This window comes from Ischnura elegans, chromosome 7, assembly GCF_921293095.1.
Source record: "Ischnura elegans chromosome 7, ioIscEleg1.1, whole genome shotgun sequence".
Classification (NCBI taxonomy): domain Eukaryota; kingdom Metazoa; phylum Arthropoda; class Insecta; order Odonata; family Coenagrionidae; genus Ischnura; species Ischnura elegans.
In genome coordinates, this window is record NC_060252.1 from 1826226 (window position 1) to 1850519 (window position 24294).

Here is a 24294-nt window from a genome sequence, read left to right on the forward strand (position 1 = left end):
ACGTCAAACGACGACGGCAGACGAATTGACGGTTGAGAAGCGCAATCTAAGGCTGAGTTTCTTCTCTTCGCAATGGCGAGGAATCAATCAGGAACTTCGATGCATATGAAAACTGGCGCCAAACTGGAAGTCCATTTTCTGCTGCTGTGTGCTGGTGCAATTTATTTATTTATTCAAACAAAAGTGCTGGCTGAATCGCTACAGAGAGCATAAGATGCTTTTCCTTTGAAAACGCGAATTAAATCCAGTAACGATTGCTCTTTGATGTATGGCTACTAATTATTTTAGATTTCTATCATTAAATACTAACGTTTTATTAGAAAATTCATCGTTATTGATTACCTAGCTATTATATTTAGCACGAAACACCTACACCCGTAGAAATTTTACGAGTCGTAAAAATACTGGAAGCATTCGATCTTTTTATTTTGTGGCTGTCACGTTAATATTTACGAAATTTAACCGCTATAATAGGAAGAAGAGCCGCCACAATACACGGAACAATTAGTGCTTAACCACACAGTTAACCACCTTAGTGTTTATAAAATCGTATCCGGCTCGAATTTGTGGAATTTCTATATCCATGATAAAAAGAAGAAAACAATGGTAATTTCCACACTTTTTAATGTTACAACTCAGGACCGACCATGGTTTCAACCCATAAGTGTCATTATCAAGGATAATCCCTTGGATAGTAAGTGTCATTATCAAGGATAAGTCTTTGATAATGACACATATGTGTTGAAACCATGGTCGGTTATCCGTTAACAAATAAATAGACCGGATAGGTTCACTAAAAAAATGAGGACGAAATGAAGACGAGCGAGCCTAGGCTGAATATTGGAGCCATTCACAATGCATGTATTTCCCTTGGATAATTTCATGATTGCGATGTATATAAAGCAATTTGCAATCAATAACATGACAGGTCTAAATCTTTTTTTTTCTATAAAATTTATTTAGATGATGCTGTAACTATACAAAATAAACATGCGTATTATAAAAACAGTGGGACTCATAAAAGGGTTTACTAGCAACATGAATGTTTACTAATAAACCCCAAGCCCCAATAAGCCCCAATGATTTAGGGCTTATTTTCAGAAAGCCGTCAAGTAAAAAAATTAAAACCTCTGTAATCAATAAACTTGACGAACGTGAAACAGATTACAAAAAATAGACAATATGGCAGACAGGATTTGCTCTCTCCGAGTCCAGAACCCTGATCTTTCTGAACGCCGTACGCTACTTTTTTTTAGTATACCTGTCGGGACTACCACGGTGATAACATTACGGGAGTAACCCGCAATGCACAAATTTTGCGAAAAATCCACAGAGAAAAAAACCATTCGCCTTGACCGGGATTCGACCCCGGATCCCCCAGTGTCCGGTCGAGTGCATTACCCAATTAAGTTATCGAGGCGTTATTCCTCTCTGTGGATTTTTGTGTTTCATCCCTCTCTGTTGACGTCATCAACAAATATCCAAGTGCTTTAATTAGTGACTGAGAGAACACTCTGGTTAAGTATCTGAAGCCTCAACGAGGAAATGTACGAGACGGCCAAATCATGCCGGAAACTCACTCAAAGAGCTCGCTCCCTACCTTGCCCATTCCAAAGCGCTGTTGCCATTTTCCGACGTTCCAAGGCACATTGATAGCAAAGTTAATAAAATAGTTATTTTTCATCGCAGAAACACACTTTACAGACGTAATTGATGTTACGATTAGCCGAAGTGCGATGCAACGATCGTTTATTGATGATTGAATTGAGTGATTGATTTAGAATTTGCAGTTAGAGCGTTCACTTCTCGGGAGGGTCGAGGATCCGAGCGAGGGTGAGCGAGGCGAGGAAAGGGCTGTGGATTATTAGCGACCATTGGGAGGACTGTGCCACGCCCGACTATCTCCTCCATGGCCCCAAAAAAACGCATCCTAACCGAACACCTCTCATTAGCACACCAAGACAAGGCATATGGTCTCGCAATCTCATCTTAAGCGGTCAATAAATGTTCCTCCTGCTCATTCTGTCTCAAAGCTCATCACTATAAATCCGAGACAGTGCTCGCTTGGTTAAGGTCCGTTAGCAACTTGGACTGACCGTCCTACGGATGGAGAAATTAGAAAATTACGTTCGCACAACCTTCCTCTTTGACTCTTTCTAAGCCTTTGTCAAACGATATGGAACTTCAGTTCGCGGCAAGGCATGTAAACTAAATAGGACGCACTTCCTGGATTAGCAGCTTAATCTTTTACAAAACATTTTTCATTACTCTAGGTTCTGAAGTGAAGAGGAATTCATCTGGTTGTTCAATTTAGGTCTCCGGGAGACATTAAAAAAAGCTCCCTTGAATCCGAAAAGTTCTCCTCTCATTTTTTCACATTACAAAACTAGTTACAAATAAATAAAAATGTTGTAAATGTACACTCCATAAAATTGTCAAAATTCAAATTTTCCGAAAATGACCAATATTTCAATACAATTTTCACTTAACTAAAGAAAATAATTCAAAGTACCGAAAGTATCAGCCATATAATTAGAAATAATCCAGTGAGGTGACACGAAGAAGGACTAAACAAAATAGTTAATATATTCCAGCTTTTCATTTTTTTGAAATTTTAAATAATTCTGATTAACGTGGTGAAATTAGGAGATTCGTTCTGACAATAGAAAACAAGATAGCAAGGGATTTTTTTAAGTTAAAAGGGAGAATTATAAAACTAAAGATGTTTTGAAGATGCCAATTACCCAAGGAAATTTTATGTAAGAATATAGAAAACACAGGATTAATAAGGTGCAAATGGTAGTTACATTCATTCAAAGATTTCAAATTTTCTCGATTTAAACTCAAGAATTTATTGTGAGAAAGTTGTCCTCATATTATTTAATAGTTGACGTTCGTATCGGAAATTTCAAGATTAAAAATATACCATTAAAATTATTTTCAGTGAATTACATCCTTGCAAAGCGTTACACTTATTCATTTCATAAAAACATTTAATCTGGGAATCCATATGATGAATACGAATTTTTGACGTGAGTAGGTCAGGAACTTATTCTAAAATATACAGATTTAAAATAAGTTTAACTGCTTATAAAGTTACTTTAACCGATAATGCCAAGGATTGCATTCGGAGTGTTTATTGGCCATTGTATAAAAAATAAATTTTTACGTGAATATGACCATATTTCACACGAAAATTTTTTTTATTATTTTTTTAAATTAGTTCAAATATATTTTATTTTGCTGATAAATATGTTTTATCGGGTGAGAAAACTTACTAAACCACATAAACAAAAACTAGAACATGACCCGGGTTTCAACGTGTTAGCGTCATCATCAGGTGGTCAACAATGCATATACGGCATCTCCTTAAATACCCAAATTATAAATAGGTGGGGGAGGAGGAAGTTGGGGGAAAACGGTGGAAGGGTGGGGGTCAGTTAGGGAGGGTGGGGAGGCCTGGTCCACTAATGCTGAAAGGAATGGGAGGGTAGCAAAGATTCGTTTAGAACACGGGCGGGCAAACTGCGGCCCGCCACATTGTTTGTGATGGCCCGACACAGAATTCAAAAAAGTGATAGGGTACACCTGTCACAAAAAATTGATTATATCATTAAATGTGCTTGCAGCTAGAAATCTAAATACGAGGGGATGTTGAAAAGTATAGTCCCCTATTTTTTTGATAGAAATAAATTTACTCTCAACTTTGCGTATACCATTTCAAAGGCTAAACATTTAGCTATATTTCTACATAGTTGCCTAGATGTTCATTTGCTTTTTGTATTTTTGTATCTAGGTTTTTCATACTGGCGTCGTACCACTCTCCCGCTGCGTTGCGAAGCCCACTGTCGACTGCGTCTTTGCATTTCCTCGTCTGACTTGAATGTTTGTCCCCTTAGGAGTTTTTTGAAAGAGGAAAAAAAAGGTGTTAGTCCCTCGAGGCAACTTTTGGGCAGTAAGGAGTGTGGTCGAAGACATTCCGGCCGAAAGAGGAGCTTGCATGATTTTTTTAAAATTTCACTGGCGGACAGAAAATTATTTTCTAAATACAACAAAGAAAACCGCATGTATATCTGAGTTTTCCTTCGCCAGATATTCAATGATTAATATAACGAATTTTAAAGCGCGGGAAAAACTCCCTCACCCCCCAAGCCACTGCCGACGAAGCCTCGATGACGTCCAAGGTGCCTAAACATCACACGAAGCTATTATTGTGATTGTTTGTAATATTTGCTAGCATTTGTGAGAGCTTCGTTTGTTAGACGTGTTGATTATTTTCTATTTAAAGATAAATATCCGACGATAGAGGCTCGAAGGCCCTCATATTTTGTATTATTTATAATATTAATATCTAAGTAAGGGCATGAAATATAAAACTGGAGCAGTTAAACCAAAAATTATATAATACCTAAATAACATCGTTGTAGGAGTCTGAGCCACGGCCGTTGGAACGGGATACGTTAATTGTAAGTTGATGTTATCGACGGCATATCATTCATTTAAGTATGTAATTAGAACAATTTTTATGTTTACTAATGTCCGCTTTTATATACAATAATTTCATCCGTTTATTCGTAGGTACCGGAGAATTCGTCGTTCAGGACTGCCTGTGCTTGTATTATGGGGTAAGTTCCAGTAAATGCAAATTTTACTCGCTGATTGGAGACATCTAGAAACATTTTTGTGCCTAAATAGTGTTATTTTCAACGTGACATCTCCCGTTAAGCTACTGCTAATAATCACAGTGCCAGTGGTTGTAATGCTCAAAGTTTGACAAGGTTGAAAAATATCGGCCAAGAGTTATCAGTGTTTCATCGTGATTGAATTGTGAAAAGTGCTATTACGCTATCGATAATTGTGAAAAGTGCTATTACGCTATGCATAATTAATATCCCAAGTAATAATCGTAGTACAATAGCAATAGGAAAACTTGCCCAAGAATAACAGAACTGTATGGCTGCCGGATGCTGGCTCTTCATATTGAAAGCACCTACCTAAGCATCCCACGCTCTCTCCGTTCTTTTCCTCTGCTTGCACCTTACCTGCACATCCCTCTGGTTTCCGGTCGCTCCTTTCCCACCAATAGGTACTGCAACATCAGCGACCTACGAGCCTCACACGCCACGGCGATGGCAACGAATCGGAGAGGTGAATGCCGATCACGTGGGGACGCCTAAGGTGGACTTGGGAGGGTAAGCAGCTTGGCAGCGGGGAGTCAACCGCGGGATGTAGAGAGAGCAACATCAACTTGGGGATAAATAAAAGAATGGTCTTTATCTCACAAAATCTTTCAATTCTGTTCCCTGTACTTCCTCTGACGGACCACTAGCGGTCTTAAATCTTACATTGGTGTCGGAAGTGTCGGATTTTAGTCAGAGGAGGATACATATCAGAAGATAAGACCATGTCTTCTCGAATCAGTTTAGGTGGACGAGAGGTGGAGCTCCAGCAGGCCATGAACGAACTGTGCGAACGACTCCGCATGGTCGAGACGGAAAATAAGAGGCTGAAGGATAGCAGCGCGGCAACCACGATAGAAACTCGACCACAGCTCGCATATTTCACGGCGGTTGGCGAGTTTTCGGGAAAAGTCGAGGAGGATGTCGACGCCTTCTTTTCAAAGTTGGAGGGAATCGCAGATCTCGGTGGATGGTCCGATGCCGATAGATTGCGAGTCGCTAAGCTGCGTATGCTCGGAGACGCTAATATTTTCATTCGTAGTAAAGACGAATGCCGCGAGGCAGACTCGTACGAAGTTTTTAAGGCTCTCGTTACGGCGCGGTACCGCTCCAAAAAGAGCGCGCGGTTTTTCCGGGAGGTGTTGTCGAACCTCCGCATGTCACCGGGCGAAGGCATTGAGGCATTCGCTGACCGAGTGCGGGCGATAAATGCGCGAACCTACTCCACTGAGGGCCCAGCAGAACGAGTGGCGGAGCGACGTGTCGAGGCGGATCAGCGGGCGCTCGACACGTTCCTACGTGGGCTAACTGGGGAGGTTGGCCATCAGTGTCGACTGACTGCCCCTGAGACCTTCGATGCTGCCATCGCTAACGCCATCCGGATCCAGGAGACTGAGAGGAGGCCGGCGGAGGGACCAAGGGATGGACCACCCGCCCGCCGAGTATTCCATGCCCCTAGCCAGCGCGTCTGTTTCAACTGCGGGCAGCCCGGTCACCTTTCCAAGCAGTGCAGCCAAGGAAGGCGCTGTTTTATCTGCGGAAGGGGAGATCATCTGGCCCGTGATTGTAGGAGCCGCAGCGGGGTCCAACAGGCGGGAGATTTAAACGGCGCTGGGGCCGGAAGAGCCGCCGAATCCGGCCCCTGGTAAGTGTAATCCTACCTCGTGTGTGCAGTAGAGGGGATTCATGCGATTTGGTGGCAGTAGTTAATATTTTAGGAAGAAAATGTAAAATGCTTATAGACACGGGGGCTCAGATTTCCCTAATCAGGCGCGCTGTATGTGGAACAGACAAAATCAGAGCACCTGCGGTCAGAATTTTGGGTATTGCTGGGGGAAGAATGTGGAATTACGGGGAGAAAGAAGTGACCTTTTGTGTGGGGGCAGTGAAGTATGATGTAAATATGCAAGTGGTTGAGCGAGTTGCAGAATTTGACGGGATTTTAGGTTTGGATTTTCTTAAGAAATATGGGGCCTCAATTGATGTGAGTGGGGGTAAACTTTGTGTTGGCAAAAATAGTTGGCCATTAACAGGGGAACTAGTAGAGAAGAAACAGGACCTGAAGGACGAGATTAGCCCTAATAAGAAGGAGAGTAGTTCTAAAAGACACGAAAAAACTATTAAAAATGTAGAGTTGAGGTTAGAAAATGCTATATCTGTGCCGCCGCGTAGCGAAAAAGTAATTAGAACAACAATTGTAAGTGAAACCTCCTTTCAGGGTCGCGAAGTGATTGTGGAACCCATAATTCCGGACGTTGAGGGGTGTGCCGTGGCTCGTAGTTTGAGCAGCGTAGGTGAAGATAACTCTGTTATCTTTCAAGTGGCGAATTTTGGGACAGAGGATTTAAATTTTCCAAAGGGGACGTTATTGGCTACGGTAGACGAGCTAGTTACAGGGTTGGCGGGCGAAAGTGATGTGGTAAGAGTTGGCCAATTAGGGACGACAGAAAATGTCACCGATAAATTAAATTTTGCTGACAAGCTAAGTCACCTATCGCCTGATGAGGTGAATGTGTTGAGGCCTGTCCTGGAGGAGTTTTGTGACCTTTTTAGTCATAAGGAAAATCTACCTGCGACAGATATCGCGTACCACCACATACCTACTAATGAGGTAAAGCCCAAATATCGTCGCCCATACCGCACTCCGTACCATCAGAAGCCATTGGTAGAGAAATTTGTGCAAGAGCAACTTGAGGCTGGGATAATTACACCTAGTGAAAGCCCATGGGCATCACCAGTCGTTATCGTGCCCAAGAAATCCACAGATGGGAAGCCAAATTTTAGATTTTGTGTAGATTTTCGGCAATTGAACTCCATCACAACACCCGATGTCTATCCGATTCCAAATATCGTCGATACTCTTGATTATTTGGGGGGGTGTAAATATTTCACGACCTTAGACATGACCAGCGGGTATCATCAAATACCCATGCACCCTGAATCGCAGCCAAAAACTGGTTTCGTTGTCGAGAGTGGGCACTACGAATACACTAGAATGCCATTTGGTTTGCGAAATGCCCCTGCTACCTTTCAGCGAATGATGGACGGAGTGCTCCGCGGATTAAAACCCTTACAGTGTTTAGTATATTTAGATGATGTTATTGTATTCAGTAGCGGAATTAAAGAACACTCAGAGAGATTGAGACGAGTTTTCGAAAAATTGAGGGAATCAAAACTTTCATTGAAATTTGAAAAATGCCACTTTGCCTTAGAACAGGTAAATTATCTCGGCCATATTATTTCGAAAGAGGGTGTGCGGCCTGACCCGGGAAAGATTGATGCGGTAAAAAACTTCCCAACCCCAACGAATGTGAAAGAGTTGCAATCTTTTCTCGGTCTAGCCAACTATTACCGACGCTTTGTCGATCGATACGCCGAGCTGGCCAGGCCCCTTACAAGGCTTTTGAAGAAGGGGACAGCGTTTGTCTGGGGACCGGATTGTCAACACGCAATGGGTGTTTTGAAGGATGCACTGACTTGTAGCCCTGTACTTGTATACCCTGATTTTAACAAACCCTTTATCCTCTCCACGGATGCAAGTAATTTTGCCCTTGGGGCCGTCTTATCACAAGAGGTCGCGGGAGAGGAGCATCCAATAGCCTATGCATCTCGGCAACTAAATACCGCGGAAATCAATTATTCCACGACTGAAAAAGAATTGCTGGCGATCATTTGGAGTGTTCAGCATTGGAGGCCTTATTTATTTGGGAAAAATTTTAAAATTGTGACAGATCACGCAGCATTGAAATGGCTTTTCAGTATGAAGGACCCCTCTAGTAGGTTGATGCGATGGACGTTAAAGCTCGGCGAATATAACTATTCCGTTGTTCACAAACCGGGGAAGAAACATTTGAACGCGGATTGTTTGAGTCGTAAAGTGAGGCTTGTCGACACCATATTTGATGATGACGTAGCAAAAATGCAAGTAAGGGATATGCAGTGTAAACAGTGGCGTTCATCACAAGGTTTCGAAGAAAAGGGAGGGTTTTTATACAAAGATACGCGTAATGGACTGAAACTAGTGGTTCCGGAGATAATGAGATTAGATGTTTTCAGACAGTATCATGAGCACCCTTTGTTTGGCCACGCAGGTGCGCAGTCAACATTCAATAGAATAGAATCTCTCTATTGGTGGCCTAAAATGCGAGCGCATGTTGAAAGGTTGGTGAAAGAGTGTGTGTCATGCAATCGCCGTAGTCCGTATGGTAGAACGAGAGCGCCTTTGCAGAAGCTACCTGAAGCCGAAGCCCCTTTTGATTTCGTAGCGGTCGATGTGGTAGGACCCCTACCCGTGACGGAGAGTGGAAACAGATACATTCTCTCCATATTAGATCATTTTTCGCGGTATTTGGTCATGGTCCCCTTGGCGGATCAGTCGGCAGTGACTGTAGCTGAGGCTTTCGTGAATAGGTGGGTTTTGAAATTTGGTGTGCCAAGTAAGCTTTTGAGCGATCAGGGGTCTAATTTTATGTCTGAACTGTTTACAAATATGTGTAGATTACTGAAGATTACGAAGTTACGCACAACACCCTTCCATCCGGAATGCAATGGGAGAATTGAGAGGGTTCATCGAACAATTGCGGTTATGATTAGCCATTACGTAAACTCTAAAAACAATAGCTGGGATGTATTACTCCAATATGCAACTACAGCATATAATACTAGCACGCATAGTAGTACAACATGTTCGCCACATGAAGTTGTATTCGGGTTTCCAATGAAAACCCCTTTCGAGTGTTTGGACAGAGAGAGTAAAAAGATTGTCGGCGATTATGTTACGGGTCTTCGGAAAATCCTGATGGATGTGAGGTCGAAGTGCCGCAATAGTTGCAGGAGTGCGCAGAGAACGCGAGAGATTCAGTACAATAAAAAATGCAGGGATGTGAAGTACATGTGTGGGCAGTATGTATATTTGAGTGATGCCCAAATTAAGTCAGGCCGAGTTAAGAAGTTTCATTGCCCATGGAAGGGGCCATACAAAGTGATTGAAGTTCTCTCGGACACGAATGTGCGGTTGAAGCTTCCCTTTCGAAATGTTGTTGTTCACAAAAATAGGCTTAAACCGTATCATGGTACTTCCCCTCCCACTTCAACTAGCAGATTCCAGGAGCGACGTCGAGGGCGCCCACGGAAAACCCAGACGACGGAGGACGAAGGAGCTAGTTGTGCGCCCTGTCCAAGTGTGGAAGACCCCCCCTGTTTTCCCCTTCCCAGTGTTGTTTATCCCTCCATCTCATCAGTGCCCCCAGCGAGTCCCCTGACCAGCGAGAGTGATAACGCACGTCCCAGAGAAGGCCGCGAAGAGGATACCAACGTCCTTGCTTCCCCATTCCGTGCGCAAGCACATTCCGCGGAAGGCCGCGGAGACTGCGGGAGCACCGACGCAGACGACAATTCCCTTATCTCATCAACCCTCCCCGCGCGCTCCCCCTATCCCTTGAGGTCACGAGCGGCTGGCCAAGCCGGACCACGCTCGGAGAACGAAGACGTTAGTTGTGAAAATGTGAGTGTGCCAGCAGAAAGTGTGGTGAAAGAGGAGAGAGTCGAGGGTGCATATAACCTGCGACCACGTAATAATAAGAAATAAATTGTGTTTTGTGAGATTGAACATTGTTTAATGAAATTTTATTGATGCTGGGTTTATTAGTATTTCATCTTTGTATTGTTGATCCAAGGGTCAGAATGATTATGTATTACGGGATTGTATGATGTTTACTGACGTTTTATTGAGTGTTGGGTTTATTGTGGTATTTCATCTTGAATGTCTTCTTTTTTTAAAAATTGTCCACTGTGTGTCCAATTTTGTTTTGCGGGAGGATGATGTATGGCTGCCGGATGCTGTCTCTTCATATTGAAAGCACCTACCTAAGCATCCCACGCTCTCTCCGTCCCTTTCCTCTGCTTGCACCTTACCTGCACATCCCTCTGGTTTCCGGTCGCTCCTTTCCCACCAATAGGTACTGCAACATCAGCGACCTACGAGCCTCACACGCCACGGCGATGGCAACGAATCGGAGAGGTGAATGCCGATCACGTGGGGACGCCTAAGGTGGACTTGGGAGGGTAAGCAGCTTGGCAGCGGGGAGTCAACCGCGGGATGTAGAGAGAGCAACATCAACTTGGGGATAAATAAAAGAATGGTCTTTATCTCACAAAATCTTTCAATTCTGTTCCCTGTACTTCCTCTGACGGACCACTAGCGGTCTTAAATCTTACAGAACAAAATAAATTGACGATAAGCGGCTAAATACTCCCTCAAAACAAATTTTACAGCATGCGCTCAGCGTATTTCCCAACTCCCTGCGGTTGTTTAGGCACCTATGACGTCACGTCTGGACTCTGCAACGCTCGGGTGTCTTCGCGCAGTGGTCGGCTCAGAGAAATTTTTCTCCATTTTAAATGCAATTTTTTTTATTTCATTTGATGATGAATGGAGAAACTTTAGGTATTTTTGCGAGCTAATGTGTCCATTTTACTTCCATTAGTTTTTAGAGCAATCGACGACCCATGCAAGTTCCCCATTCATCGATGATAGCGATCGTTTGATGTGACACGTGTGGACGCTCTGTCCCTCGGTGAGCTGCGTAGGGACCCAGACATTATGTTGTAACCGAGGACCTCCGACAAAATATTCTGCACGGAGAAGTTTCCACACTCTTCATCAAGACCTTCATTTATCTCATGAAGGGTTATTCTCCAGTTATTGAGCGCGTTAATTCGTTTATTAATCTCGTTCATTCAAGCCACCGTTGATTCTGGAAAACTCGGCCTCCCCGACCGCTGCTGATCATGGACGTTTTCTCGTCCATCAGAACACTCCCGACACCATTTCCGCACGTCTTTGATGGCCATACACTTCTCACCATATGCTTAGACTGGCTGGTGACGAATTTCTATCGAAAAAACCATTTTCGTTTCCAAATGACTAAGCGAGCTAAGCGGGAGCTTCATGCTTAACGACAGCGACGAAGCGACCTAAGTTAACACGAGTGGCTTTTAATTTTTAGCATAGGAACCAAGAAATTCAGTGCTGTAGTCAAATTTTGCCAAGCGACTCGCGTTCGCAAATAGCTTCGTTGGAGACCTTACTTTTCAATACACCCTCGTAAAATAAAGTTAACCAAATGAATATGTTGAATAGCGCTGCCACTGTTGTTTAATTTTTATTATGTAATTTATATTTTTTTCTGAAATTTAATAAAACGTTAACTGATGAATGCAATCATTGCAAGCGGTGCGGTCCTCGGATAACCTTCGCTCATACAAACAAGCGTCCCTCGAGCCCAAGCAATTGCCCACCCCTGGTGTACAAGGTTAACGTCGGCGTGCAGTTTACATCTTAAAATTTCGAGCTTTTCAAAGGCATTCTTCGGTCATCAGATAAATGTAAGGTTTTCACTTTAAAATCACTGGAATGGTCAAAAGTTAAAATATGTTTATCAAAAGTGCTCTAGTCTTCATTTAAGTTTTTAAAAGCACTAAAATGTTCTTTTGTTCTAATCTTGAAATTTCTTGCAGTCTATCCCACGTATACACTATTACAGTCATTGCACCACAGTTGGTACACACCCCTTCTGCTCCAAACACTCCAAGCTTTATTACATTTTTCTTTTGCTATTTTAATATCAACTTGTATGTTATTCCTGGTGGACAGCCATTCGCCGAATATATTTGTTTAATTATGGCCTTTTCATTTTTGAGGTCTTCCTTTTTCATAGGAACATTAATAAGTCTGTTAATCAGGCTATAGAAAGCTGCCATTTATTTAGAAAAGCGGTGCCTGGAATCGACCGGAATAACAGTGCCAGTGTAAGTAGGTTTCCTATAAAATGTGATGATTATTATACAACAGGGAAATAGTCAAATCCAAATAATTTCAGCAACGATTGTTATCATTCTCAGCAGTAAACCCTCCCTCCCGCCTCCACCACTCCGTTTTCCCCCACCTCCTCCCCCAACTCCTCCCCACCTACTTATAATTTGGTTTTTTAAGGAGTTGCGGTGTATAATATGCATTGCTGATAACCTGATGATGACGCTAAGACATTGAAACCCGGTTCGTGTTCTACTTTTTGTTTATGTGGTTCAGTAAAAGTTACCTCACTTAATAAAGTTTGTGATGAAATACCACAAAAATTGCCAAGATCGTGGTAAATATGTTTTCGGTGAAATAAATGGCAACTGGTTAAATTTAATTTCTGAGCACCAACCAATTACAGATGGCTTGTAAAAAGTTGGTAACAGTTCGCAAAAAAGGATCGCCTCGAATTCCCGAGAAAGAGACCCTTCCCTCTCCCGCACGCCTTATACGGATTTCAGCTGTTCTTTTGTAAAAACTTTTATGAGCCATTTTGCACTTCCATTCGCAACCCTAGCGCAAGTTTTGGAGTTCTGTTTTAGGACTTGGAAATTCTTAGCTGATCCTTTGTCACCACTGTTTGTCTCCTCGGTGAAGGACTAAGAATAGCAGTCCAACAAAACCACGATCAAATCATAGTATTTCAAATTACTCAATACGATACATCCAATGGTAGCCACAAATTGGCTTTTCAATTATATTCTGACATGCTCCACCCAGCAATACATACACAAAAATGCTTTCCGCGGATGAAATGACGGCCACAAAATACTTCGTGACTCAATTCCGTGAAGAATTCACGCTCGTTCGGAATTGCCGACGAAATTTTATGAAATCTATGATTAAATAAAGACGGCAAATGAAAATTTGATCAGTATCGATAGAGGAGAAAAATTCGAATGAATTAATATTCAAGCTCATTCTAAACAGGTATTAAAAAAAACCATTTTAACCTTAAAAAAGTAAAACCTGCATTGTTATAATAGTATATTCGTAAGTACGTACCATCCAGAAAAGAGTTTCATTGGCGAAGTTGGAATACTCCTCGATGGTTGACAGCACGCTGAAGATGAGGCAGATGAGGACAACCATGAACCTATGTGGGAAGAGATTGAGAGAGATTATATTAGGTTTATTAGAAAGGACATGCTTCGCTAAAACACTGCGCACCCTCAATGTGAGGGACAAACCAGATACGTACATACATATTACTCGATGAAGTATTTACCACAAATATAACCGAAGTTGGGAAAGACCCAATGAAAAACAGACTCAAACGATTTTCAATTTTCGGTGGCACAAAAGTCTCTTAGTTCCTAACTCTGAGGAAGGTGGTATAGCGCCACCGAAAATTTAAAATCGTGAGTCACATTTTTACTGTGCCTTTTAAACAATCTTCCCTGAAATATCTACTTTGTTTGTCACATCGGCTCGACCATTCTTCCTAGTAAACCAACGCTATCATCATAACACCATCCTCTCTTCATCGGCCACAACGGCAAAACGTCTGCTCTTCCAGTGTCGGTGACGTGAGTGCCGAAAGTCATTCAACAAATTAAGTCATTTTTAAGATGTAAAAAATTATTCCGCACGCATCATCAGCTCCTTCGTTACTAAGATTTCCTAGGAAAACTGAAAGTTAATGTTTGGGTGCCAGTATCTGGAGAACATTAATAGAGCATAGAAATTGCTATCCCAATAACTGAGTGTCAACCAATTTTTTATAGAGATCCTTCATTTTCTAAATGTTTTGAACATTTTTTTTCGTTATCAGGCCTCACTGCTGCAATAAAATTAACATTGGTGCAAATGGCAGTCAACAAATACACGACTACCGTACCGAGAGAAAATGTACAGCACGACTTTGTCCACCGCCCAGGAAGTAAGGCCTCACTTACTTCACTAGTCACCACATTATCGTTTGATTGGCGACAGTGAATTTAATTCGAATGACAATCCACCGTTTTCCAAACAACTGTTCCGGGGGGGGGGGGCGTGATCGAAACTGCTTCAAAAAATGAATTCAGTTTTATTTTAACGGGACCAATCACGGTGATACGGAGTCACCCCCACAAATTGTGCGAAAAATCCACAGAGAAAGAAACCAAACGCCTTCACCGGGATTCGACCCCGGATCCTCCGATTTTCATTGTGAGGATTGGCGCCTCGGTAGGCTTAAGCATTCGACCGGAAGTCAGAGGATCCGGGTTTGAATCTTGGTCAAAGCCAATGACTTTTTTCTTTGTGGAATTTCCGCAAACGTATTCAATTTTAAATGCTTCTCATTAAATACAAAATAACAATAGATTTTAATTTCTCAGGGTGAATACTACCGACGAATTCTTCTCGGGTTCTCAACCAGGTCAATTCTGTTGTATAAGCTGACGTTTCGGAGAAAGACTCGTCTCCCGTCTTCACTCATTCAAAGTCCAATTTCGCACTGAACTGATACGACCGTTTAGCGAGGACATCAATAGGGTCCGATTGGCTATAGGTCTTTTGAAATTCTTCAAGTTCTTCCCTTATGTTTTTTATGCATCTGATTACAGGTCTCCATGCATTGCTAAGATGAAAGCCGGTGTCGCGATTGAAACTTTAGGGATTTAGGCGGACCTAGATGGATATATCGATTCATTTTGAGGATTCGGATGGAATTTGATCCGAGACAATGATTAGGTTCTTTAAAACGTTCATAATGAACCGAGTGAATCTCGAATCCGAATGAGTCTTGAATACATGTGAATCTCAGAGTGTCCAGCGAGTCTGAAAAACGAGAACTGTGCGTGAATTTTGAGCCCCTGGAAAGTGTGCGTGAATGAACGTATGTTTCTGTTTCTAACCATGTTCAGAAAAAAAGGAATCATTCGTACCCCTCGCCTTCCACCCATATGATTTCAAAGCATTTAAGTAATTTCGGGATGTTTTTTTATTCTTATCTACCGCTTAAATCACGTAAGATTAACGTGGAATTTTCTAAACCTTCCCTGCAAGAGCTGAAATTATGATTTGTGGATTTTTCTGCTTTTATTAGCTAGACACCCTAAATCTGTCAACTCAATGCGTTTAAAATATTATGACGGGTAGCTATTCAGAGTGATTAATATTTGTCAATTTTAACGATATCTTTAATAAACTACTCTTAGATTCAGACTCAATAAATTGTTTAAAAACCACTTCAATTTGTCTGAAAATCGTTCCATACGAAATTAGTAGTCCCCAATTAATAAATTTATTGTGAATTGTAATGGATACAATTGCATCCACTCTCCGTGTCCATTGCTGTGTTTTATTCGTCATCATTTCTGCGATGTCATTTAGTGACAATTAAAATTTTTCAACTCTAACTGCACAACAACAACTGCTTTATTGTTCTTTTGCCCTTAAAAATGCTTTATTTAATTTTTTTTCAGTTTCGAAATCTGGCACTTGACAGTGGTGGCACTACTTATAATCAGATCAAGAAAGAACGAAAAAGCCGATCAGAGCGTAAGAGCACAAGAGCATAGAGCAGCCCCCTACAACTCCCTATCCCGGCGTTCCATGTTGCTTTTTTGAAGCCAGTTCTTGCGTTCTCCGCCTTGGTTTGGGGGTGGCGCCACCTGTTGAAAAGCCCAAGCTTTAGAGCCCTGAGCATATGATTCAGCCTGAATTTCTCTTGAGAGCAAATGTGTTTAAAACTCTTATTTGAAGATCGAGCGAGCTACTGAGGTTATTTACCTCTGAAATATAGTTTGTTTGTTCTATTGAACATAAAAAACGTTTTAATTTTGTAAAAATTCCGATTGTAAATCTCTTTCGGAGGGAAGCCGTGGTTATGTGTTGTGCCGAATTGATCCACCGGCAGTGGAAGTTCAAAGACCCTTAATCCCTTAACCCTTATCGCCTTAACCCCTCTCCTCCTTTACCCCAGTACGCCACTAGCCAATCACTTCACTTCCCTCCCCCGTTCCCATCTAACCCTTTTTGCCATAGGTTCCCATCTTCCGTTTAACACCCAATACTATTTCCATCCTCCCCACTGGCCCCTCCATCTTCAACCCCCCCCTTTTCTTATTCTTAGTTATATTTTTTGGTTGTCCTCCCGTCCCCTTCACTTTCAGCCTCGTGTTGTAAGTGCATTTGGTTCTTCCTTCAGCACGCTGAAGAGGGTTACTTTGTAGCCGAAATACGTATACGTGTGTTTTCCTCGTCCCCTTGCCGACCCCCCGACGACGCTCTTTTGGAGCAAACCTTTTTTCTCCCGGAACATTGAAGCCATCCACAGGTGAGTGAATGTGTGAGTGATTGCTTATTGAGTGCAAGTGTTTCTACGGATCACTGGCTGCCTTTAACAGGCCCATCCTGTGAAGATTCCCGGTTTTTTGTGGAGCAAGAATCCTTAGCGGAGGTCCCTACATCCCCCACAAAGGATCTTGTTGTGTATGTTTGAGTGAGTGTGTGTGTTTTGGGCTTTCCGGTTGAGAGGCTGGTGTTTGGTCCCTGCGGGGAATTTCTCCCCCTTCCCGCACACCAACGCAGTAAAATTTTTTCGACTTGCAGGGTGGACGAGCAGGGAGAATTACACGGCCAATTGAGAAATTCCTTTTCTTTTCTTTAATCTTTCGAGGCCGTAGAAGCTCAATCCCCATTTTTTCCATGTAACAGAATATTCTGTATTTAAAGTGCCGTCGAACCCCAGAACAGGCGGAAAAGATGGGTTAAGATGTTCGTTTATCAGAGTGCTTTTCTGGTTTTCGATAATTTTCAAAATTTCCAACTGCTCTCAGGAGTCTAATTCACGATGGTCTTTCTGCTGGATATCTAAATTGGTGCTTTTTTTAGTTAATGGTGTAACACTGGTATAGAATTGTCTTCGTGTTCATTAGTCTGATAATATTCAGGTCATTTTTTGTCTTTATTGACTTTTAAACGGACTTTGTTCACCTCTTTTGATGGCGCCTTTGCTAGCTATTCCTAGTTTTCAGCTACTACTGCCTGATTTAAAGTCTATGAAACACAATTTTAGAAAGTATTTTGTTAGTTTTATTAATCAATTTTATCCCTCTATATTCCTCCCGTTCTGTCCAATGCCATACTCTTGTGATTATTTTTTGTTAATAAGAGGCATAATGGCACCTTTAGCAGGAGCTTTGCAGCTTTTGAAACAGAAAATCCTTAACACAGATTTTATTTCCTCTTTGTTGGTTCAGAGTGAGGGATACTATCATCCCTTAAACATTAATATCCTTAAAATTTGGCCAAGTTTTTTCCACCTCCTTACCACTATTCCTAAGGCCCGATTTCGTAATTGACAATAGCTTCACATTGCCAATCTATTTGGGCTAATAATTTGCAACTCGATGGTAATGTTAACTGAATTCATGGCAAGGGCTTACCCTGGATCAAAAGTAGGGGGTGGGGTCAAGCTATGATCGTTCAAGATGCTCGCATATTTTAGCACGGATAGGGTGAATGAAAAAATTGTTTTAAGAAAATTATAATAGCGCTTTATTAGTTTTTAAAATTTTTGCAGGAAAATCAAATTATTTTTATTTAATGGCATGTCTTACTTTAATATCATTTGTCGTATGTTTAAAGAAAATTTGTTCAAAACTTTCGTTTCAATTCAGTCCTGATTTTCCTTAAAGAAATTTGCTATTTTTGTTTCCTGGGGTGGGGGGCTGCTGCCCCCCTTTTGGTACGCCAATGATTCATGGTTCATGTTGACTCCTAATTCACCACAGTGATGAAGCGAATATAATTATTTCGTTCCAGGTTTCATCACCCTTACAGCTATTCCTTTTCTCTGCTTGATTAAATAATTGCATTCCTTAAGACACACCTTAGCTCGAGCATTTAATATGGATGTTATTTGCATCACAAATGACGTATAATATAGACGGTCTTCACTTTATATTCAGTATCTATTGCCAAAACAAAATCCAATGCTGAGCAGAGCAACGTAATGCTCCCGATGAGCTCATCGCCTAGTGGCGCCTCTACTGCCACAGCTCTTAACTGGCTTCATCATAGGAACATGCCTAAAGCCCTAGTCCAGGGTGGCTGGCAGAGGGTGTATGGATTGGAACACGGCCTCACTTAATGTTAGATAGGCATTAATTTCATGATGTGAACGTGGCTTTCGACCTTAGATTAAATGTTAGTAAAGGGAGCGAACGATCTTCAGTAAACACGTGTTTCCATCACATGTGTCACGTGACGAGGAATATTTAAATATCAAGGAGCCCGTGTGAAACATTAGGCTCGTATCCAAATGAACTACAACACATTTAAACGTATTTGTCACTTGACTCCCGTATGAAAAGACACTGAGCTTCCTTTGAATGTTTTTTTTTTCCTGGCACCCAACTGCACAGCAACAGTGCACGTGGACATGGTTTAGCATGGTAAGTTGGCGCTAGCACTTCTACTGACTATGCGGATAACGCCTTTTTTGGTGAATAAAACACGCACTCTCTTTTGAAAATTGGTAAGGTGTTTACCTGTAGGCGGTCACTTTTGTTTAAAACAAGACCATCGTGCACCTTGGATACAAACATCATCCTGTACCTTGAACCGCTGGGCCATGGCACAAGACGCTGTTGCATGTGTGACATGGGTTATGTTACAGGTGTATGGAGGGAAATGCCACAAAGCAAAGAAGAAAAAAAAGAAATCCCATAGGTTTTTTTTTGTTTTCCTGGCATATCAGTTGCAGAAAATATTCTCGGGTTTTCCACCGCTCGATGTCGTCCATGTCTCCCGACGTTTCGATCCGTGACTTGCTGATCATCCTCAGGGGATCTTCCGAATGCCGTTCTTCGAAAATTTTCCAGCATATATACCCTCCATCCGAGGTCAGGTTTAACCTGATTGGTTCAGGCATGTTTTGGTTTTCCCGCCATTTTTGTTGTATATAATGAACTTCAATATTGGATCGAAACGTCGGGAGACATGGACGACATCAACCGGTGGAAAACCCGAGAAACTTTTCTGCATCATTCGCCTAACTTTGCGGTAAAGCAGGTATTTACGAAAGATGAAGAAAAAGGCCTAGTAACCTACATTAAAAATGTCGCCCACATGCAGTGCGGAATGACCAAACTTCGCGACCGCACAGCAATCGCTTCTTGTTCAATCTTTTTGTTAGATCCTGGACCATCTAGTTCATCAGCAGTCGTTTCTCGTTTTCCGTGGAACCTATGCAAGCAGCGAGCTACCATGCGAATTTTTTCTTCACGTAGATTGAAAATGTTTCCAGAGCCGAGGTCCTTACACTCCAAATTCAGCTGTTTTTCATAGTGCCATTACATGGACTACGTAAAACCATAATTTTACTGTTCTACATCAATAACTCGGTAACTAAATCATGTCTCTTTTCCCTGCCTTCCGTTACTTTGCATTTAAAATTTGCATTCCCACTGCGCCGGAGACTCAAGATGGTGGATTACATTAGACTATTCCGTGAGATTTGGTGCTAGCACTTATGCCCATAGCATTGTCTACAAGCGTTTACGTTGGTGGATGAATATTTCTGCAATGAGTTTTTAACAACCGGTTTCATTATTGTTATAGATCATGAGCTAGGTAATGTTTTCTCCACTTCAGATGTACCAGGTAAATTTACTTTAGTTTTACCAGAACAATGTGAATAAAAAGTATCGGTACCTTTGGCGCCTCATAGCAATTTATTAGAAAGGCACATAATGGCGCTTCATTCTTAGTATTCACATAATGTTATTGAAATACGTATTATTTAAGTTTAAATTGTTTTTCATTAATTATCAGCCAGGAAAATTAACTCGATGGCGATAAAGGCAGACGAAGAATCGTTCAAAACTTTTTTTTACCCTCAGCCGCAATCCGAGCACATAAAAGCCAAGAAAAGGGTCTTTACGGCCACAAAACGAAGATTTATTTGAGAAATGGGATATACCGATCTCTTTCGCCATTTTGTTTTAAGAGGACCTCGGCCAACTGATCATTTATCCCAATGTTCCAAAGTACATGACAACATATTGAGAAGCCTTAATTTCTGTAATACAACATTCGTTGTCATTAATGGAATACAACAGCTGACCACTGAAATGGAAGAAGTCCTGCTTATGCTCTGTTGTTATTCTGTATATTAATCCGTGTTTATCACTATCGACAGGAACGGACAAAATATAATATATCGCAATGCTGTTTTACTTTCAAAAGTCGATCCTTATGATCGTCTCCGTATTCCTACGGTATCGACCTTCGCCTTTTGTCAATTCGTTGTTCCACGTGCATCATTACCAGTCGATTTGACTTGACCGAGCTGTGTAAGCAGGGCGCAACTTGGAGCTATTCCACTCACAACTAGGGACAAAAGCACAATTTTAGAAGCGATGGAGAGCCCTATTTGATCCCTAAACAAGAAACCAAGACCGTCCACTTTCGAAGAAAGCCGAGAAGAATTTGAGGTTCGTACCTGGGATGTGCACATCGCTTGAGGAGGTCAGGTGAACAATGTCTGAATCGTCTCATACTTATTGCTCGCGCCAATTAAAAGGACTTTCGCCCGCGGCAAAGAACTGTGAATGGCATTTGAAGGATCTTTCTCTCTCCGAGTCCTTACTTCATTATTCATGCACTCGGGGGAGCTCGAGGAGTACCACCTGGTTCGGAGCCAGCCACGTAAGCTCCGAAATTTTCACCATAAAGTTGCTGAGGAGACCACTGCACCGATGGGACCTGACGCTCAATATTTCGATACATATGGTTACATTTCATATTTTTGCTCATGGATAACGATGAAGGTGACATTCACCATTGTGACAAAAATATATTGCTAGTAAAATCAAGTTACAGTTTTCTGATATATGAGAACTGACGGAAAAACATCAGTTTAGGCAACTAGCATATATAGTAAGCAAGCCTATTCTCCCCACCCCCAGGAAACATTCCGGCTGCGCCCGCCGCATCTCAATAACAGTCCGACTGTCCAATGGGAAAGACCTTGGCTGACCCCGTCGTGCAGTGTGTCGGCCCAAATTCCTGCTCTTTCGGAGGGCGGTGTGCTAGCAGCAGCGAAGTACGCGCTCGCTTCGAATTCATAGGAGCCGAGCAGAGTCCTCTATATTGCCATATAATAACTACGAAGTTGAGTCGTCGCAATCCGCCATTGTTGGTCATATCATCAATGGCGGGCTGTGCTGTAGCATAGGCGTAACGTCAATTAGGTGCAGTTTTTTCCATTTTTGTAATTGATTAATAAGAGAGATGGGTGGTTCTTCTGCACCAAGCTGTTCCATTAGTTGCAGGGATGGTTTCCGTGTTTTTGTTTTTCCTTGTAATCCTGAGGTAAGGGCGAAATGGTTACAAATTTGCGGGATGGATAAGTGGCAACCATAGCCTTCTTCCACAATTTGTGAGGTGAGTTAGAAGTTGATTTAATTCAATGTATTGGATAAGTATTCATATGAAGATCAAGTTTTTACTAAGTTTCGGCTTAAGTTGATGAAAGGCTGTGATTTATTTCAAAGTTTAATACCTTTGGTACTCAGTTTTACGTTGTACGTAATGTAAACAGAAAAGAGTGCATAATAATTCCTGCTATTGTTGAGAGTTTTTCATGTTTATAAGGTTATTTGTGGCAATAGTGTGTTTTAAAACGTTCATAGTGTCGTAAAACTAATACAAGTAACCCGAGATACATTCAAGTGATTAATTCAAACAACAAACATCAGAATACGCAACCTATTCACATGATGGAATGTGGTTAGTTGTTATTATTTCGTCGCGTGAAAGTTATACTTGTAAGTGTCCTTGAAAGTTATACTTGTAACCATATAAGTGCTTTCACGTTTGAAATACCATGAGGAAATTTTACGTGCAATGGAATCAATGATACCAGTTTTTATGAAAGACTTACTGAAATAATGTAATATTTAAGTATGTCCCTTTTGGAACTACGTTATTGGTAACGAATGTTTGCAGATAATTGTATTCGAATTCATGCTGGATTTTACACCTTGTAATTACATGCGATTTATAAACAGCGAAACCTTCCTTAATTAATATAATAGTCAACAGACAGTTTATAATTATTAAGATTAAGGTAGGTTTCCATGGAGTACTAATGAAGTGATTTGGGAGACTCCTTATCCTTCCAGCGCTGCCTTCTTCAATTCACTGTAAGGCCTACTTCCTTTCAATCTATCTAAAAACCCTATTCTTTTCCTTCCCCTACCTCGTTTCCCCAACATTCTACCCTCTAACACCATTTTCAACATCCCCTCTCCGCTAATTATTCGCTCCATCCATAAATTCTGTCTCCTCCGTATCTCATCTAAAAGCTGCCTCTCCTTGCCAACCATATCCAGCTCTTCGTCGTTCCTTTTCCTCTCCGTCCATTTCACCTTCTCCATTCTTCTCCATACCCACACCTCGAATGCCTCGAATCTTCTCTCGTCTTCTTTCCTCAATGTCCACGTTTCCGCAGCGTAAAGCGCAACACTCCAGATCAAACTCTTCACTAGCCTTATCTTTAAACTCTTATGCAACAATCCTCTCAGAATTTCCTTCCTGTTCACGAACGCCTCATTTGCTAATGCAATTCTCTTCCTAATGTCCTTACTACCGTATCCGTTTACCTCTAACGTACTGCGTAAATAGTTGAACTGCTAAACCTACTCAAATTATTCACCACCCACCATTATCTTAAGCCTCACATTCCTCGCTCGTGATGCTTTACACAACCGCATAAACTTAGTTTTCTTGTGATTAATCCTCATCCCATACTCCTCGCAACGCTCGTATAACGCATTCACTAGAGCCTGAAGCCTCCTCGCTGACTGGCTAATCAACGCCTGATCATCCGCGAATCTCACTTATTTGAACATCATTCCTCCCACTTTTACTCCAGCTTCTAACTCATCCCACGCTTCTCTTACCATCTCCTAAGCGCATACGATAAAAAGTAGGCATACGCGGCGATAGAGGACAGCCTTGCCTCACACCTCGGCCAATGCTTACCCACCCAGGTTCTCCGTCCGCTACCCACACTTGCGCAGTCTGGGCCATATGCAGATTACAAATTAGTCGTCTATCCCTCCAATATACACTTATTCTCTTGAGGATTTCCATTAACTCTAACCAGTTCAAGCTATCTAACGCTTCATCAAAATCCACGGAACAGGCATATACGTCCCGGTCATATTCTAGGTTCCTCTCCACCAGGGACCTCATTATCGCTATTGCATCACGATTTGACTTCCCTTTCCTAAAACCAAACAGATCTTCGCCTGAATAGTCGTTTGCCCTCGCCTCCATTCGTCTGTTCAATATCCTCAGCACCACTTTCGTCGCATGCGATATTAGGGTGGTAGTCCTGTAATCTCCGCATTCCACAGCTTTCTTCTTTTTCGGTAGCGGAATTAAAACCATCTTCACGAAATCCTGCGGCCAACATCCCTCCTCATATATCCTGCGTACTAGTTTGAAAAACCTTTTCTTACCTTCCTTCCCTAGATTCTCCAGAAGCTCACACGGGATATTGTCCACGCCCACTGCTTTACTAGCCTTCATATCACGAAGTGCTTTCTCTATTTCCGAATCTAATATCCCCGGCCCAAAATTATCCTCCCCCACTTCACTTTCATCCTCTAAAGTCAATCTCTCCGGTCTGTTCCTTCCTTCATAGAGATCCTCCACGTATTCTTTCCATCTACTCTGTACATCTTCTCGCTCGGTTAGCATCCTTCCATCTTTAGCCTTAGACATGGCTTCTCCTGTTTTGCCGTCCGATAG

At 41.8% G+C, this 24294-nt stretch overlaps 1 protein-coding gene across 2 annotated transcripts in view; it reads right to left on the reverse strand.

The window, feature by feature from the left end:
* Positions 1-24294, reverse strand: part of LOC124162349 (potassium voltage-gated channel subfamily KQT member 1-like) — a 377689-nt gene that overhangs the window by 299536 nt on the left and 53859 nt on the right. For both annotated transcript variants that reach the window (XM_046538857.1, XM_046538855.1), the window contains exon 2: positions 13543-13633. In XM_046538857.1, coding sequence (XP_046394813.1) covers positions 13543-13633 — 91 coding nt within the window. The remainder of the gene's footprint in view (positions 1-13542; positions 13634-24294) is intronic.